The following is a 20,643-nucleotide window of genomic DNA, read 5'->3' as shown; positions in this document are numbered from 1 at the left end:
AAAATAAAAGACACATTTTTCATTTTCACCAAGCACTTTAGTGAACAATGCAGTCATCCTTTTGTTCCACTATCTTCTGCCACTTTTCAGGCAACATCATAATTCCATCTTCTAAAAACTTTTTTTTTTTTTTTTTTTGGCAGTATGCGGGCCTCTCACCGCTGTGGCCTCTCCCGTTGTGGAGCACAGGCTCCAGACGCGCAGGCTCAGCGGTCATGGCTCACGGGCCCAGCCGCTCTGCGGCATGTGGGACCTTCCCTGACCAGGACACGAACCTGTGTCCCCTGCATCAGCAGGCGGACTCTCAACCACTGAGCCACCAGGGAAGCCCTTCTAAAAACTTTTTATCTTTTTGAGCAAAGAACTGTCCCAGGTGCCTTTTATAGTCTTCCAGGGAATTGAAATTTTTTTTCATTAAAAAAATTCTATGAACACCGAAATAAATGGAAATCCGAAGGTGCAATGTCTGGTGAATATGCAGGATGAATCAGAACTTCCCAGCCAAGCTGTAACAGTTTTTGCCTAGTCATCAAAGAAACATGCAGTCTTGCATTATCCTGATGGAAGATGATGCGTTTTCTGTTGACTTAATTCCAGATGCTTTCGTCAAGGGCTGATTTCAGTTGGTCTAATTGGGAGCAGTACTTGCTGGAATTAATTGTTTGGCTTTCTGGAAGGAGCTCATAATAGAGGACTCCCTTCCAATCCCACCATATACACAACATCACCTTCTCTGGATGAAGACCAGCCTTTGGTGTGGTTGGTGGTCGTCCATTTTGCTTGCCCCACAATCTCCTCCATTCCACATTATTGTACAGTATCCACTTTTCATTGCCCATCACAATTTGTTTGAAAAATGGAATGTTTTCGTTATGTTTCAGTAGAGAATTGCATGTGGAAATATGGTCAAGAAGGTTTTTTTCGCTTAACTTACGTTGAACCCAAACATCAAAGCGATGAACATAAACCAAGCTGGTGCAAATGATTTTCAACGTTTGATTTGGATATTTTGAGTATGTCGGCTATCTCAAGTGTGGTATAACACTGATTGTTCTCAGTTAATGTCTTGACTTGATCGCTATCAACTTCAATTGGTCTCCCTGACCGTGGAGCATCATCCAGCGTGAAATCTCTGGCACGAAACTTCGCAAACCACTTTTGACACATTCTATCAGTCACAGCCCCTTCTCCATACGCTGTACAAGTCTTTTTTTACGTTTTGGCTGTGTCTTTACCTTTCTTGAAATAATAAAGCATAATATGCTGAAAATGTTGTTTTTCTTTCATTTTCAATATTAAAACGGCTACACAAAAATTCACCAATTTTTGGTAAGTTTTTTTTTTTTAATGCACGCTGATATGACAGCTGTCACAATACAATCTAATAAAATTGTTTTGAATGAAGTTAAAGACAACCTAAGCACTACTAGAGCCATCTTACGGGAAAAACCGAACAAACTCTTTGGCCAACCCAGTATGATATAGCTCTATAAAATTAGTATGCCTGCCTCTCCTGCCTCCCCTTACCCCTCCCTCCACCTCTTCCATTGAGGCCACTCCTGAGACAGCAAGAAAGACCAACACCTCCTTTTCCTCCTCCTGCTCTTCAGCCTGCTCAACGTGACGACAACAAGGATGAAGCCCTTTACGATGACCTACTTCCACTTAATGAATAGTAATCATCATGCTGTACAGTTAATAAATTTATCTGTTGTGTATGTGTCTCTGTGTGAAAATCTAATAAGTATATGGCAAGAACTGTATGAAATATTTTTGTGTCATCATCATCATCACCTAAGTATTCATCATGTAGAACACTGTGTGTAAGAGTTGAAGTGGATAGCCGCTCCTTACATAGGCGTAAGGTGAGGGATATTTAATATAAAATTAATACTGTGTTAGTTTTCTTACTGTTTTACAACTTTGCCTTTGAAGAACTACATTACCATACAGTATGCCCCTCTCTCTCGTAACTGGAGAAACTGCGTATCTGCCTACCTTCACAGGCAAGTGGTTTTTGAAAAAAAATATAACAATGTTCCCAATACAGTATTATGAATATGACTGTACTAACATATGCCATAAAAATTTTATAGCAATTCATTCACTAGTATATAGGCTAGCTACTGTGAAGCAACCACATAGAATATGCTAGGCTACTATAAAGCAATCATATGGCTGCCTCTCTGTTAACGCTGCGTGAATTATTATATGTGTAAATAAATATAAATTTCTCACATTCTTTTCATTTTTGATGTCTACTGTTAGTATTACATATAACATCTACAGTGTCTGTATTATATTAATAAGACAATATTGACCAAATTGATGTAGGTAACAGATAGATTATTCATCTTGTAAACAGATGATGTAAACTTACAGCATCGTTACTTACAGCATCGTTAAATACAGTTCAGTACTATAAATGTATTTTCTCTTCCTTATGATTTTCTTAATAACATTTCCCTTCTCTAGCTTACTTTGTTGTAAGAATACAGTATATAATACATATACAAAATATGTGTTAAATTAACTGTTTATGTTATTGGTAAGGCTTCCAGTCAACAGTAGGCCACTAGTAATTAAGTTCTGGGGAGTCAAAAGTTATACACAGATTTGACTGTTCAGGGGGCTGGCACCCCTAACTCCCATTGCTGTCCAAGGGTCAACTTATATATTTGAAATTCTAAAGTATATGACCCCATTAAAATCTGCTATTCACCTGGGCTGTGGTCATTTTGACAATAATTCCCCCCACCAACAACTATTCAAAGTTCTTCAACTGCTCCTGAGAAACCTGTAGTCTGAACTAAATGGGGAGAGGGAGCAGAGGTGATTGTTCACAGGCTGATCTAAGTATCATCCTGAATACATATTAAGAAAAGATGTAGACACATTTTAAAGAAGTTTCTTAAATCTGTGCTAGGTTGATGTTTAAATGCTTTCATTCGATTAGCTGTGTTCCCTAGCCAACATTCTCTTCCTAGCTAAAGCTTCTGAGATTTAGTAAGTTATCATAATTCTCTACACGTTGCAAAATAATTTTCAATTAAAATCTCCTTTCAGCTCCATTTACTTCATAGAAAAATCTACCATCCATAACCTGCCTGAAGCCCTGCAGAGCAAATGTTCCTCCTGGAACTGAGAGACCACACATAAAGGCCCAGAGGAAGCATGTGAATGTTAGCCAGGTTAGGCTCTAGGTCAGGGGTCAGGAAACTACTGCCATGGACCAAATCTAGCCTGTCCCCTGTTTTTGTATAACTTTTTTAAAGCTAAGAATGATTTTTTACACATTTTTAAATGGTTGAAAGAAAACAAAAGAAGAATATCTGTGATATGTGCAAATTACATGAAATTCAAATTTCAGTGTCCATAAATAAAGCTTTATAGAACACAATCATGCCCACTCACTTATGTGCTGTCTACAGCTGCTGCTTTTGTGGTATAATAGCAGAGTTGAGCAGCTGTTAACAGATACCATATGGCCTGCAAGCCTAAAATGTTTACTATCTGGTCCTTTAAAAAAAAAGTTTGCCAACCTCTGCTCTGGAAGATGAAACGATGACCTCAACCAATTCCGAGAATCCAAAATTATCTGTCACTATAGAAATTCTAATTAGAACTCTTTGAATTTTCTGTGGAGTCTGATTCTCTACTCATCTAAATTTCAGACACAGAAACTTTAAAATATGGTTTAGTTTTCATAAAGTTAATGGTTTGACTTTGCCAAAATGATTACAATTGGTTTCAACAGGGCTATTTTTACTTCTGTATAGTTTAATAAAGATTTTTCTTTAAAATTTATTTAAAAGTGTAGAACGACAGATTGCAAACATAGTGCAATATTCTTTATATGAAGTTCTAGAATAGGCAAACTAAACCTATGGTGATAGAAATCAGAAGGGAGAGGCATGAGGGAACTTTCTGGGGTGATATTTTGATACAGAAGTATGGACCACACAGGTAAAGGTATAAACTTACACATTTTAGGGTATGTAAGGGTTGGAAAAACACACACCAAGAGAAAAAGTAAAAAAATTTTTTCCAAAGATGTCTTATAATTGCTTAAAAATTCCACTAAGACAGGCACTCTAAACCGAAAGGAACAGATTACTTACAGATTTCAGCTGAATACCCTGCCGTATCTGGTCTAAAAGCGCATCCCTTCCAGAGCAGGACACCGGTCGACTGTTCTGTTCCACTTTTTTTAGCTGAGCACCCTCTCTGATTTGATCTAAAAGAGCTGCTTTGCTTCCTGCAGAAGTTGGAACCTGATGGTCACCATCGGAAGGGAGGCCGGGGGGAGGTGGCGGCCCCGGCGGCGGGGGAGGTGGAGGCGGCGGGGGCGGTGCCGCCGGCCCCGCCACCGACATTGGCGGAGGAGGTGGCGGCGGCCCGGAAGGCGCTGAGGAGGGAAGGGCCGGAGGAGGGGGGGGGTACATCCTGTTTGGCGGTGGCGGAGGCACCCCGACACCTGGCCTGGACGGAGGCGGCGGTGGCGGCGCAGCCGAGGGAGCTCTTGAAGGGGGAGGGGGAGGAGCCCCTCTTCCCCGGGCAGGAGGGGGAGGAGGGCCCGAGCTGTGCGGAGGCGGCGGGGGAGGAGGCGGCCCTCCCCGGGACGGTGGTGGAGGTGGTGGTGCTGCAATGAAAACAGAAAAAAAGAAAAGCATGCTTTCCCTCCCCACCCCGCAAACATGATACTGAAAAATCGGCTCATTTCAACATGTATTAAAAAAAAACAATATGAGGGGGAAAAAAGAGGCCTCATCTTTGTATGTTACTTTACAAAGATATCTGGGCACAGATGATATCTTACAACTCTGTTTGGGACTACTCGGCCTGAAGATCACCTTCCTTGTCTATCCTGAAAAACATACTAGCTAAAATAGAATTTAGTTTTTAGGAATCAGCACCACTTATCAAGGTAAGGGGATAAACACATTTTTATGTAATAATAATAAAACTATAACAATGATATCAAACACTTTGGGCAATAAGCGACATTTTACATTTTCATAAAAATTAATGGATACCTTCCCTCTTTAAAGAATCAAGTATATTTAGTTGTTTTATAAAATTAATTTACATTCAGAATTAAATAGTTAATGTAGTATAATCTATTAGAATTTATTCAAGTTAATCTGAGCTAAACTCAAACTTTTTGACAATGTAAATCTGTCACCTAACTTACATTTGTAATTTATATTGTCCTACATTTTTACATGTATAGAACATATAATAATATATAATACAAGTTATGTAATAAATATATATTATAGTGATATATAATACAATATATCATGTATATATTGTATCTGTTGTACTACATTAATAAAAGATGGTCAGCAATTCCAGTGATGGCATTAAGGGAGGCTGGTTGCTCAGCTGAAATGTTCAACTACTTATCCATTAACAAATTAACTGAGAATTTCTAAACACTGTAAAATTAAAGTTATTAATAAAATATTAACATTATCCTGGTAGTAATGACATATACATTCTTATTTTACTTAAGGGAATATGTAAGCTAAAATAGAGAAACAAATTCAAAGTACAAAATTTATCACATCTCTAGAGACATGATTTTACCAACAGCATACACAAACTTACATAATAATGAACTTCATTATTTCTCCATTCATTTAAAGAGTGACTAGAAAAAAACAACTATTTTTAGGAATAAAGAAATCCTAAAACCCATAACAGCTACTTGTATTTACTGGTACAAACTAATATATTATTGATGGATATTTCTACAATCTATATAATCAAAATACCTACCTTAATTTCAAATAATAATAGGCTCAGATGCTCAATAATGCAATGATACCAGAGAAGAAAAAGCCCCCCTCAGTTCAAAGGAAATCAAACATTATCTTCTGATTTTATTTGGGACTATCATGGGAAATACACTCTAAAATATGCTATCAAATATAGTCATAAACATTAGATGAAATATACGGAAAGGCCAAAGCTCACAAGGGTACTGTCTCCTGGCATAGAAACTTTTAAAACTGGAAATAATATATAGCTGCAAACAGGACAGTCATCCTACTTGGATACAGGCCATCACTGAGGGAAGTTCCTATGATTTACACTCAAGGCATACTGGAGATCTGGGTGTTGCAGCTAAGGTTCACCTAATTTTCTCACCAGATCCAAGGCAAGGAGATTTAAACTTGCTAAAACCAAATTCTTTTCCTAACATAATTTGTAATAACAGGGTAAAACCAAGAGGATACGGCATGTGTATATTATGTACACTCCCTGAATAAGACAGTACATCAAATCCTTCAAGCAGATACAAAGATTTCATTTTAATCAGCTGAGGTTTACATTTCAAAAAACAATGTTTTCTGAACTAGCATTTTTATGATTTAGTTGTTTGTTAATCAAGAGGAAAAGGACCCACTCTATTCTACTAGAAAAGGTATTAGTCCATCATTTCCTGTGGTTTCACAAGGACTCTGGAACCATAATCTTTTCTATGTACAATGATGTATCTCTTCAATAGATAGATTTAAAGTTCTTTTGAACTGCGAATAAGCACATTTATTGGAATAATTTGGGATTCAGCTAATACCTATTCAAGGAGACAGTAAATTATTGTTCAGGCAAAGGGAGAGCCTTAATTGATAGTGAATAAATTATCAACTGCACCAAGTTTGGGTACAGCACAAGTTCAGCATTTCTATTATCTGAAAAGTGAGTGGAAACATCTCTATATTTTCATGAGGAAAACATCTATTACCAACTTTCTATTTTTACAATCTGTACTATGCCTACATAAAAAAAGGAAAGTATGCAAAACATATGCCATATCATACCAAGGTAAAAATGTGAAAGAATTAAAACAGGAGGAGAGGAGAGACGGCACGTTAGTTAGTTAGGTTCACATGCACAAAAATGTCTGCTGAGCAGATCACACACCACTGTGAGAAAGTCTGGCGGCCTACAGATTTTCAAAACTGAGTCACACAAACACCAGAATCAGAATGACAATGATAGTTCTTAGATATTTAATAAATACATAAAGTAAAAAGCATGACACAAAAGTTACAACAAATAAAACTGTTCTTACTATCAAAGCTTAGTTAGAAAAGAGGAAAGACTGAGGCTTATGGAAAAAACCCCGTCTTGATGCTGCACTATAAAGCAAAGTTGATATACTTAACTTTCAGATATTATTTCAGATCAAATTAATATTAAGAGTAATTGGTAGATAACTCTAGATATTTATTTAAGGGAATTATAAGCAGAAATTGTAAAATAATATAAATATAACTAATATTTAAAAGAAATGTAGTTTTATAGAATTCAGGAAACTACTCTCATGAAGATGAAGTAAACCAGGCAAGTATTATTCAAGACAAATTTAAACTTATGGGAATACTAACAACTCTCTGAATAGTCATTTATAACTGCATGTTTGCTTATGTTTAGTCCTCCCCACTACCCCAAATTAATGTAAAAATATAAGTATATTTTATGTAGGTTATTGAAATAATGCCAAGTGTGAAAAGCAATCACTAAAAATAAGTATATTAAGTAATAATAAAAACAGTGGTGCTGTTAAGAGGTAATCCACAGAATTTCAAAAAAATTATCTAAATTACAGATGAAATATGAGCTCTGACTCATATAGAAATAAACTTCCTTTTTTACTTTAGCATCTATGTAACATTAGTTACACAGCCCCAAACGTTAGTTTGAATAGAAGGCAGAAAACCTTACTGGATGTTAGATTTGGAGGCAGGATAAATGAGTTGTAGCTTCTTTGAAAATAAACACATGCATAATTTAGTACACTGGGCCAAATAACATCCCCCATACATACCACTCCACTGTGGTGGACCTAAGAACAGATTATTAAAAATTAATGGACTTCAAACAATTGCAAAGACACCCACACAAAAACATACACAAGGTCTCCTACTTTTTACAAATTTGATTACATGATTTTACAAAATAAATTTCAAGAGATTTAAGTTTTACAAAATGTATTTTTATGATAACTTCATAAACTTCTCTGTCTCTAATTTTTTTTCATACTTCTGAACACACTATATGTTTTGCCTTGAAAACATTTCCTTAATAAAAATCATTAATCTTTTTATTCTTCCTCTAAAAAAATGTACCTTCTATAAAATCAATCTTGGTTGTCTAAAAGGTTTCAAACTGGGAGTTAGATTCTTGAGTATATGAATCTTGAGTATAAGTTCCCAAAGCATGTTTTATGTAATGCCTGTGAATATTTTTTGTTTTAGGTAATTTAATTGAGGAAAGACCTTGCCTAATCTGATGTTTTAAAAGCAATTAGAATAAAAAGCAGTAATAATAAGTTTAAAAAACAAACTCAATTAATACAGACAACTCTCAGTTACAGATATTCAGGTGAGAGGGCAGCAGTATGGACTAACAAATGTCAAGAGTATTTATAAACTTATAAATTCAGAGAACTCAGAGAGACCCTGAAAATATTTTGGTATAAGGTGAAGGTGAGTGGTAACAGTGGAGAAAAAGAGAGTCAAGGAACAAACTAGGGGTCCTCAAGACCTTCCATCATCTGTATACTAACTGTAACTACAACTCATTCTGGCCACATTAAAAAACAATAATGTTGCTGTGCCCCAGATGTTTTTATTAAAAATCCACAGAATTTGGAAATGTAATCTTTCCATGAAATAAGATAAATTAGCATCATACTAGTTTCAGTGGAAGTAGCACTGTGTTTCCACAACAGTAATTATGACTGTATACTTGTTTATATACCTGTTGTCACACCAGACTAAGATTTCTGGGGGCAGAAACCGTACCTTTATATCTAAATATCCTGAGTAGAGACCAGTGCTGACATAACAATGTTTACTGAATATATGAATGAATGAACATCAGCAGTGAAAAAGATACAGGTAAGTCAAATACCTAATTGAAAATGAGTTAAATTCTTCAGAAGAATGCTATGATTAACTGGAGCTTTTGTTTTGCTACACTATCTATCATGAGTATGCAAAGACTAGGAAGAAGAAAAGTAACCCCAAATGAATAAGGTGGCAAAGAGATAACAGTCATATTAGAAAACTCAGAATTAACTGTATTTGCATTTTATTGTGATAATTATTAAGATATGACCAAAAAACAAGGTGATTTAAATAAAATATCAGATCTTAAAAGGCTGCAAGTTGTTTGTGCTCTCAGGTACCAAATGACAAATTTTATACTTTAGCCAAGAAAAAAGATGTATTTCAAAATAAATAGATTTTTCATTAGTTATATTCTGAAAATGCTTATTATACATTACAGAATTCATGATTATATTTAAATTACTACTTCTGAATTGTAATAAAAACAACATTGATAGTGGTCTCTAAGATTCAGTAAGTGAAATATTACGCAACTATTATTTTTTATTCTAAAACAAATAGCCAGAGGATTTTGTATGAATTTTCATTAATTTAATGTAAGACTTTTTAATAATAAGGAAAGCCTTGACAAGTTTTTCAATTATACTGAAATAATGTAAAACACAGTACACTGGGCCAAACTAGTTCTCCATAAATTTGAACATTCTGCTTAAGGAAGGTTCACGTGAATGTATGTAGCTGTCGTCCATGAAACTGACCTCAAAAGGTTCAAAAGAAAAAAAAAATCAGAATGCCTGAATAGAAATAAAAGTTACCTTGCCTTCGTAGTTCATTTTTAACAGCTTCAACACCTCCTGTTTTTTCAATGAAGTCATATATAACTTTTGATGTTTCTCTGTCTTTAAGTTGTGCCTCTGAGATTCCACACAGATCAAAAAGATTCTTCAATTCTGGATCCAAATTATTCAGCTACAACAGACAAAATAACTGCTAACTATAAAACCTATGTCAAATTTTTTACAATAGCAAGTTGAAATATTATTCTCATATCTATGCCCTTTATGAAATTATTTTCTTTTATATTTATAAATTTTTAATATAGTTAGATTATTTATATGCTAACTAAACTGTCTTACAAAAAATAGAAAAGATAAGAACAAAGAAGAGGTTTTATATTTTATCTCATCTCTTTGTTCCCTACCTTTAAAAAGAAGGCATCTCATTTAAAGTTTTACTAATCCTTTCATGACTCAGACATCTCTAATGCTCACCTACTATTCCACCTGGTCCTAAATAAGATTTAGGTATAATCACAAATACCACAAAAAAAGTAAATCATTTGAAAATTTGAGGTCAAGGACCTCTTTATGACCCAAGCACCCTGTACAGTGCCCAACACAAAGAGGCACTCAAAAACATTGTGGTGTTAACATTGTAGTTCTAACAAAAATAACCAAAATAATTTTTGACCCCAATCACAAATAATATTTCTTTTCAAATAATTTTTCCAAACCCTGATTATCTGCCAAATGTTAAATACGTAACTTAGGTAACCAAGTTCCAACTATTTTGCTCACAATGCTATAAATTAATGAATGATGAAATTGCCAAAAAGAATAGAATAAAAAGATCTAGATAATTTTAACAATTGGATATTCAGAATTTTATTATAGTACTTTCCAGTAATTTGGCATATATTCCCCTCGAATGATCACTCTGCAGAAATAATTTTCTTCTCTTGGCTTTCAAAACATAGAGTTTTTACATTATAGTAGATAAAGCCAAGGAGTTAAAAAAAAACTTTCTCTTTAGAGACTTAGCCATCAATGATAGAACAGTCTATGATTTAAAACCTCAGTGGAATATGAACATAAATACAAGCACATTCCAATAAACACTAGAGTTAACAAAAATGAATAAGAATAAAAGTCTAAAGATAGGCCATGACATTCCCACATATTTAGAATAATAATGCTTATGGCTTGAAAAGACACTTACATCAAAGCCAGTATTCGGATCCCAACCAACATGTCCAATGTGCCTAAAGCAGTAGATAGAAAAATATAGAAAAATAAAATGCATAAATGGTATTAAAAACCTAATATATATGAAATCCAATCCACTCAGTGAATTTTTGGCCTGAACTAACAGTTCTCATAGACATAACCATATTCAGGGTAAAACCATACAAGTAGTCAAGAAACCAGGATTCTAGCCCAGGCTCTGCTACTAATTGAGCCGTAACATTTTTACACAATCTTTCTGAGTATCCATTTCCTTAACTGACAAACTAGCATAAGAACACAAGCATTATATGTATGAGAGGACAGGAGTTTTGTAATTAAGTAATGAAATAATGGATAAGAGAATGCTTGAAAAATGTCAAATAAATACCAAAGGTTTGATGCCTACTATAGACTGAGTGTGTCTTCCGAAAATTCCTATCTTGAGACCTAATCCCCAATGTGATAGTTCTTGGAGATGAGGATTTGGGGAGGTCATGAGAGTGGATTCCCCAAGAATGGGATTGGTGCCCTTAAGAAAGAGGTCCTGGAGAGCTCTCTCGCCCTCTTCCAACATGTGAGGACACAGTGAGAAGATGGCTGTCTATGAACCAAGAAGTGGGACCTCACAAGACACCGAATCTTGCCTGCCTCTTCCTTTCTCACAGCCTCCAGAACTGTGAGAAATAAATTTCTGTTGTTTATAAGCTACCCAGTCTATTGTATTCTGTTAGCAGCCCAAACAGATTAGGACAATGCCTTTAGGCAATTTCCAAATATCATTTATAGGGAAAAGTGAGATTTCCTTTTCATGTCCAACAATTAGTTGAAAAAACAACTCTAATTTTTCTTTTCTCATGGGTGGAAAAGTAAATAAACTAAGATTAATGAAACATCTATTGAGCAATAGCCTTTAAAAAACTCCAACAAAATTTATAGCTAAAGAGGTATGCAAATGATAAATATAAGGGTTCTCCCAAAAAGCAAACCAAACTTTCTAACAATTTAAAAAATCAAGAGCAGAAACGAGTAAATCAAAAGTAAAGATAAGAATAATAAAAGAACTGTCTTACTGGAAATTGCTTGGTGTTCCAATATCTGCCTTAGTTAATCTCTTCTTTTTAGCTTTTCCTTTTTTCTTTTCTTTGGTATGGGAGATGTTGTTGACTTGTGGACCATGAAATCTATTTGTTGTAATTTCTGGATTTTTTATGTCAACTGTTGCCATGGGTAGATTAGGACCTGCAAATAAAGTCAAAATAATATAAAAGGGATGTAATTTAAGATAACAATTATTACAATCATAATTTATAATTTAAATATATTTTTCCTGCGGTAGGACCACTTCATTACTATAAATTATTTAAATTTTAAACCTGCATGTTAATTTTTTATAATTTCAAAAATTCCTATATTTCCAAAGTCTATAATAAATTCTTTTTTTTTTAAGTGTCTGTCTTTAATTCCATATAACTTTCTTACAGATTATACCATCAGTTACCTGAAGTGAAAAAGCAAAAGAGAAAGCAAAGCAGATGCATATGCCCAAAACAGAGCAAGGGCAAAAGAATTTCATAAGGTGAGCAGCCACCGCCCCCCCCAATTTTTTATGTCTAAGGCACATCAGAACTATAACTGATAAATGTTATTATTCCCTCCACAGAAAACATTAGAGACACTTCGAGCCAAAAATATATGCTGACTTTCCGCACAAAGTGTAAAGGGTTTTCTTTTTTTTATTATGTGTAACACAAAGTTATTTAAGTCAATAAATTTTTAAGGAATTTCACACATTCTGATTCTTTCCACTGCCAATCACCTTAGTTCCTCCAAACTCATAATCTTCAAGATAAAACAGCCCTTTCAAAAAGGAGTTATCATGTGAGTCAGCCCACAATTCTTTTAGTTAGGCTTCTTTGATCTCCAATGAAATATGGACACACTTCAAAATTCCCCACCTGTAATCTTTGGGATCCAATTTCCTCAAGCAATTTACTTTAGGACCATGTTTAGCGTCAGGAGATGGATCTGCCTGGTTCTGAATTTGACACCCTCTAAAAACGTATTAGGTTCAAATCATATTCACTCCTAAGCCATCACACCCTAGAACAGTACAGATCACTGGGATATGCCAATACCTAAGATAAAAAGTTTGTTAGGTTTTTCACAGTTTACTTGGCAGCTCTGTCTTGTAGTTCTTTCCCACAGATCTAACAGGTAGTTCTATGAGTAAAGGAAACCACGCAGTTAATCTATGAGGCGTTTCCAATGATGTAGGCTTACAGAAAAAGCCCCATCGGGATAGACCTCAACTATAATAAATTCTTAAACAAATTAGCATAGATACATTATTTCAAAGCAAACTCTTTTTATAACATTAAATCTCATGAATATAAATTTTCAACAAGAATTTAAATTTAATTGATCTGATCCATCAAATTTTGACTATAACAGCCTCACATCCAACACATTACTCATTGGTAAAGTGATATATATTACATAGGATGAGTAAAAGAAGCATCTACTTTGTTTTAAATCTAGTAAAGAAGTCTAGTCTTACTTCTTTATTTCAACTTTATTAGTCTATGATGAAAAAAAATTTATACAAATATTACTACCATTTTTTTCCAAAACTGTCATACTTAAGTCTAGTAGTATTCTCCCCATTATTATACATACACTCTGGCTAGCAGAAGTACAGAGCTCAAAAATTTAAAATAGAAAAATTCTCAAAACATTCCATCTTCCACAAGGATCAACAGTAAAAAGATCTCAGGCATCTTCAGGTATTATTAATAGCATCTTCAGGAATGACACTAAACGCAGCACACAAAAATTTGTTTTATAATTCACAAAAGTATTCTGGTCTTAAAAGTATGAGAGTCTGCACGAAATATATTCATCTTAAAAATTCCTTAAAAAATTTAACCAAAGGGCAACACATGTTCCTTAGAGATCCCATTTTAACATATGATTCTCTGACATAACTTCCTATTAGACCAAATCCCTCTGAGATGATATTAATGACGACTTTTAAAATACTGTATAAAATATAATCACTACTGTGCAGAGAAACAGTCAACATAGCAGGCCCGAGGCTGCTATCTTTAGAAAGGCCTGCTTTGCAAGGTTGGTCCTTAGCTGGCATCTAGGATCAAGGATTTCAAGAGGGTTCCCATTATCCCCTGATAAGATGGGCTCATTGTGTCTCAACTATTTGTGCTAACAACGTGGTTTATGCTGAATACTCGCTTTCCTTCTGGGAGTCTAGAATCTTGGTATGTCCTAGACAGAAGATGCCCACGTGACTAGCCCCCAATAAACCCTAGGCACTGAGCTTCTTTAGACAACAGTTCATGTGTGTTGCAACAATTCATTGCTGGAGACATTAAGCATATCCCCTGTGACCAATGAGAGAATACTCTTGGAAGCTTGTGTGTAGTTTCCCCCAGACTTAACCCCATGTGTCTTTCCCTTTTGTTAATTTTTGTTTTATATCCTTTCACTGTAATAAATCTTTGCCATGAGTACCTCTATGTGCTCAGTCCTGTGAGCCCTAATGAATCACCAACTGGAAGAGTGGTCTGTGGAATCCCCAACGCAAGCATAGAATGGCAGACAGAAATCCCAAGACATTACAGGCTAATGTATATCGAGTGATCACTAAATGCTAACTTGACTATAATTCTTCAATTATGCTGAAAACCTCAAATGCATCCTATTCATAAAAGTTGTCTGAAATAAAATATTTACCTATATGGGAAATTATATATAACTAATTTTCTCTCCCTCAACTCTACTATTAAAGACAAAATAGAGTTAAAATAAAATTATAAATGCCATCTGCCACTTTATCAGACAAACAATTTTGAAAGAGGTGCAAAATTCAGCTATTTTCCCTTAATATTCAAAGTCTAATTACATAAGTATAATATGTAAATGTCTAAAGTTCTATTTATAATTTCACACAAAATTCCATGGGAAGTTGCTCATATTGGCAAGAAATAAAAATTCTTCTTGGAAAAAATGGAAGCTAGTGAACAATACGGATAAAACCTTTAAAAGCTGATTCAGTGTCAAGGAATAATCTGAAAATAATTGGATCAAAAGTTAAAGGTTAGTTAAACAATATAGAAGGCTTATTAAATAGTAGATAAAGAACTGGATTTTCAAATTGGTTCAGATTCAAGATTTCAAAATTCACTGTAGTTTCACAAAATAAGGGACTTATTAAAAATATCCAGAATTTGAGCGTTAGAGGGTTGAATTGGGTGATACTAACATTTTCATAGACTTAATCTAGTGATATGTTTTCACTTCTCATTCTTCCCTTTCTGCTTTCTCTCCTCTTATAGTTTATCATTACCAATAATCATCAGCAACACCATCCAAATTAAGATGTTGCAAATTACTACTCTCCTATCTTTACACTTAATAACATTAAAGAACTTCCTTGAGACAGATTTAGGTAAGTCAGAGTTAGGCACTCTCTTTATTCATGTCATCCTTCCTGAAATAGGTGTCCAGATAGTAATAATGAAGGAACAACCAGATTCACCATTAAAAAATAATGAAAAATCTGGGAATTCCCTGGCGGTGCAATGGTTAGGACTCTACGCTTCCACTGCAGGGGGCCGGGGTTCGATCCCTGGTCAGGGAACTAAGATCCCTCGAGCCATGTGGCATGTCAAAAAAATGAAAACAAAAATTTAAAAATTATAATTAGTTTTTAGGAAGAAAACAAAAATAAAAACATTTTGATGCTACTTCAGTTTACATAAAAGTAACCAATTATACTATGGATGTCCTAAATGGTATAGAGTTGGTAAGGTTAATAGTTTAAATTATCCAAACCAGTAAATTCTTTTCTGGGAAACAATAAGGTTAAGGTTCTTATAAGCCTGATTTATAACTCGCTAGAGAAAATAACTCAGCCAACTCTGAAGAAAGCTCAAGGATGAAGAAGACAGGAATAAATGTAAGTGATACGCAGAATGAGTACCAAAGTTTCCCCTCCTCTCTCCACCCCAAAATCAGGTGTGGATATATTGTTATGCATTCACCAAGCCGTTCATAAGGCTGTGGCATTAGCTCCTTAGTGTCCTCACACATGAACTTCATTAGTACTGGTTAAAACATTATTTAATTAAGTCTACATAGAAAAATCCAGATTACAGAGATGTACAGAAAATTGATATTAGCTAGGAATTAAAGAGCTTTTCTAAATCTTTCATTTTATAGATAAAAACTAAGGACAAGAAGAGTCAGGTGACCTGTCTAAAGTCACATAATTAGTGACAAAGGGAAAGGTGGACTCTGCTATCTTGGTTCCTACTCCACTACTCTTTCTATTATTAACTATTATAACTTTTTTCACAAAAGTTAAATGACAAGGTGATTGATCATGCTAACTTTACAAATGTTATATTTTATTTCTTTACCAATTTATCAGTTCTCTTAGTTTGCAGTCCAACAGTTCATCATTCAAGAACTACTTACAAATAACTTTCAAAATTTAGAAAAAAGGCTTTTTACACATTTAAGAGATTAGGTATTTGGATATTTCTGTTGACAAGAGTCATTTACAGTTTGAAGATGTTAGGAAATAAATTTAAAATAATGTTCTAAAGCCCAATTAAATATTTGTTTCAAAAGTGACAGACCAAAAAAGTGATAAGTTGTATAAGGCACAGAGTCATTTTAAAATAAAGTTTATGAAAGATATGGTAACGGAAATACTCAAATCATATCTAGTAAAGTTTAATTATTCCATTTCTGAAATTACACTCATCCTAAGAACATGTACTAAGTAAATAGATAATAAAGGGGACTGTTTCCCTTCTTTTTCAAAAAGCAGTCAAAAGACAAATTATCTTCTTCTGATTAAGGACAACTGTCAGAGAAAAGAGTTTTTAATATTCTCACTGAACAGCATTTCTAGTTAATTTTAAAACTAAAAGAACTAAAGTCTTCCCCTTAATTACATAAAAAGCAGAGAGCTCTCACCAAGGTAAAATAGTTGAGAAATAGGGGGCCTAGAGGCCTCTAATGTCAAGCAGTCATGAAGCTGAGAACACATCATTGGAAAGCATCTAGGCTAAAAGGTGAGACTGACCAATAAAGAAAAAAAAGAAAAATATATGGATTAGGAGTTAATGAGGAAGACACTGAATTGTATTTCAGGAATATATGTTACTTCTACATAAAGTGTCTTTTTAATAGTTAACAATGTGAAAAAGGTTTGCTAAACTGATCTTCTAAATGAGGATCTGGGACAAAGCTCCTCCTGTATGGACACTGCTAGGCAGTTAAGGTGTCCACTGCCACCTAGTGGCAGTGCAGCAAATGCAAAAAAGTAATATGCCACCTGCAAAATAGTGGTCTCCACACCATGAGGAGAGCAAGGCAACCCACTGCACAGCAGCAGAAAATATTAAAACTTCTATTAATAATTATGTTATGTATATTTTAAAAATATATAAGTATGCAAATATTGTCAAGACATGCTGTATAATTTCGCATTTTAACAATGCCATTTTTTAAAACTCTCCTCTCATTTAATGAAAAAGTTTGGCACCACTGTATCAAAGGGTTAAAACTTTAGATCTAAAGATTTAAAACCAAGAACAAATTCAGAGAAAGAAACTGCATTTAATTATGAGTATCTCTCTTACTATGGGTAATAAAATTGTAAGACACCATTGTCACATAAAGAATATCCAAATTCTATTATGGATTAGGTGCCTTTTCAAAAATATATTTTATATGTATTAAAAAGAATAAATTTTTAAAAAATCATGAAACATTTACATCCTTAACTTTAATCATATTATTTGTACAACATCTACACTTTAAAATCTCACTCAGGTTACTTTCCCCAAAGATGGTACCACTAGGAAGCCTTCTGCACTGGTATTTAATATATGCTCACAGAATGCCAAATAGTTTAATAAATTTAAAAAGACATTAAAATATTGAGCACAGAACAAGGAGGAAAAATTCTAACGCCACATTAAAGGCTCACGGATGAAGGACTTCTGGCTCAGCTGCTTCTGCTTCCTTTGTTTCTGTGACATACTAGCTGCATACCTCAAGGCATGTTACTTACTCTCTCCAGGTCTCAGTTTCTCCTTCAAAATCATCTTGACACTGCACAGTGGTTAAGGGGGCAGGCTCTTGAGTTAGAACACTTGAGACTGAATCTTGCTCCACTTTCCTAGTTTTGTGACCCTGAGCAAGTTACCTATTTGTGCCTGTTTACTCATCTGAAGTAGGGATGAGAGCAGCTACTTCATATGGTTTCTGGACAGTGCCTGGCAGGTAGTAAGTGATCACTAAATAGTAGCTGCTATTGTTATCACTGTCATCGTCTTCATCATGATAACTATACTGATTAAGCACCATGCTAAACACTTTGATTACTTCATTTATCTCCAAGCAGCCCTATAACGTATTAAAAATTTCCATTTAAAAGAGAAAGTCAAAGTATACAACACTTGGCACATGGTAAGCACTACTGAAGGTACAGAGTTTTTTAAAATTATACTAAAGTAAACCAAAATTTAATACAGCAATATTTGGTTCATGTTTTTGTATCAGGAAAACAAATTTAAGGACAAAATCAGAAGGCAATATATTGGCTTAAAAGAAAAAAACCCAACAACCACTAACAGTTGTCATATATTAAGGACTCTGTACTATATTAAGTGTTTCCCTGAATAATCACTCTAAATTCTGATGAGAGAATTTGAGATGCCTTTAAAACGCAGCAGCTATATTCCCCATTATAACGAAGGCTCCTGGAGCAATGTTCTTTACTATCATAGGGTCAGGGGTCCCATTTCAATCTAATGAAATCCAAGGATCCTCTCTCCCCAGAGAAAAGAACATATATACTTACAATATTTGGCACAAAGTTTCAGCGAGGGTTTATGGGGCCCAGGATGAGACTCTATGCCCTAGAGATCTGGGACCTTCGTATTCTGCTTTTATTCTTTGGTATAAATATATATATATATATTAAATAAATGAATCCATATTACTTCAAGTATTCGTTAGCAAATTAAGGAGAATTATGCACAGCTACTATGTGTTCTAAACGCACCAGCACAGTAGGCACAGCTACTATTTGTTTAAACACACCAGAATAGTTAAGTGCTCATTCTTGAAAGGGGCTAGTTTTATATTCCCAGTGTGAAATAATCTTTTGAAATAAGAAGAAAAAAGACTAACATGAAAATAGGAAATGAACAAATATGCTAGATAAAAATTTACCACTTTTAAGGAAGACATTAAGACCAGGTTGTACAATTTCTAAACTTAAACAACTGTGAATAAGGAATTAAGATATAATAGTGATATTCACCCTATAGTCTTCCCTCATACTAGAAAAAAGCCAAAGAATAGTACATTTCTAAGTCCCCTCTGTTATTTATTTTAAAATAAGAACACAATAAACTACAGTATTTAATCGTAGATATTAAATACTAGGTATTAATGTATGATACCTGTTTCCACAAGGATTAAATTATAATCTAAAATCTTTTTGATCAATAATTATCAAAGAGCTTACCATTTGGAGGGTCTCGTCTTTTCTCTGTTAGGAAATAAATTAAAGGAATATTATTAGACATATGCAATACAAAAATCAACATAAAAAATCAACTCATCTAAACTGTCTTATTCCTACGTCCATATATAAGTGGTTAACAAGCTTCTCTGAGGAACTGACATTTGAGCAGACATTTGAATAAAGCAAGAAAGGGAACAACATATTGAAAGGCCCTCAGGAGGGAAGAGCATGAAGGAACACCATAATACTGGACTGCAGTGAGCCAAAGGAAGAGCAGAAGGAGAGAAGTCAGAAGGAGAACCAGGGAACTGGAGCGTGTAGGGTCCCACAGGGCATGGGTTAAGGAATATAGATTGTGTTCTATATACGATAGGAAGCTCTTACAGGCTTTTGAATAGGGGAAGTGACATGATCCAATCTATGTTTTTAAAAGTTTTGCCTGGTTACTATGTGGGAGAGAGCTACTAGGGGGCATACAGTGACAGCAGGGAGACGAGTGAGAGTTAGGGTAGTCCCGATGACAGACAACGGTAGCTTGGATTAGGGTGGTAGCAACAGAGGTGGTGAGACAGATCCAGGACTTGTTTTTGAAGATAGAGAAAATGGGACTCACTGATAGGGTTTATGAAGAACCACTGTGAGCCAGACTGACAAGGTGGAGCCAACGCCTTTTACTGGGATGGGGACAGCTAAGAGAGGAGGAGGAGCAGGTTGAACTGGGGCTTGGGGAACACGGGTCAGGTGTTCTGCTCACACATACTAGGTCTGAAGGCTATTCTGATACCCAGCTGGAGCACACAAGTCTGAAAGTCAGGGGCGAGGTCAACAGGAGAAAACTTTGGGAGTCAGCAGTATATAGACAGTGTTCAAAGCTATGGGACTGAATGAAAGCATAAAGATAATGAAAATACCTAGAGATGCCTGAGCTATGGGCGAGACCAAAATAATACTTAGAAGCTATAGCCAATTAAGTAGGAGTAATACCAGGAGAACTTCTATTAACTCTTTGCATTCATACTCTTACATACCAGGTTTGACACAATTTTGGTTTCAAGAAAGCTCAAAACTGGTTGAAGAATTTTCAACAAATATAATTTCCACAGATTTTTCTAATACAAAATTTTCCAAAATTATAAGACAAATAGCCATAAATAATAATATAATAAAATATTTAGTTTATAAACAGCCACAATCCTAAAAT

General features: G+C 34.7%; 1 protein-coding gene and 1 non-coding gene across 4 annotated transcripts in view; both read right to left on the bottom strand.

The window, feature by feature from the left end:
• Positions 1–20,643, bottom strand: part of WASL (WASP like actin nucleation promoting factor) — a 67,332-nt gene that overhangs the window by 8,510 nt on the left and 38,179 nt on the right. For 2 of the 3 annotated variants that reach the window (XM_032642822.1, XM_032642821.1), the window contains exons 5-10: positions 19,443–19,466; positions 11,944–12,112; positions 10,866–10,908; positions 9,683–9,836; positions 7,841–7,858; positions 4,122–4,642 (exon numbers count right to left, since the gene is read on the bottom strand). In XM_032642822.1, the coding sequence (XP_032498713.1) occupies positions 4,122–4,642; positions 7,841–7,858; positions 9,683–9,836; positions 10,866–10,908; positions 11,944–12,112; positions 19,443–19,466 (929 nt within the window). The remainder of the gene's footprint in view (positions 1–4,121; positions 4,643–7,840; positions 7,859–9,682; positions 9,837–10,865; positions 10,909–11,943; positions 12,113–19,442; positions 19,467–20,643) is intronic. The other variant, XM_032642823.1, reaches the window with a different exon arrangement.
• LOC116759903 lies at positions 13,053–13,183 on the bottom strand. Its single transcript, XR_004351573.1, has one exon. It is a non-coding gene; the product is annotated as a small nucleolar RNA SNORA18 (small nucleolar RNA).

The sequence above is a fragment of the Phocoena sinus genome, chromosome 9 (genome assembly GCF_008692025.1).
Source record: "Phocoena sinus isolate mPhoSin1 chromosome 9, mPhoSin1.pri, whole genome shotgun sequence".
Lineage (NCBI taxonomy): Eukaryota > Metazoa > Chordata > Mammalia > Artiodactyla > Phocoenidae > Phocoena > Phocoena sinus.
The sequence above is the reverse complement of the archived record's forward strand: the minus strand, read 5'-3'. Positions and strand labels throughout refer to the sequence as shown.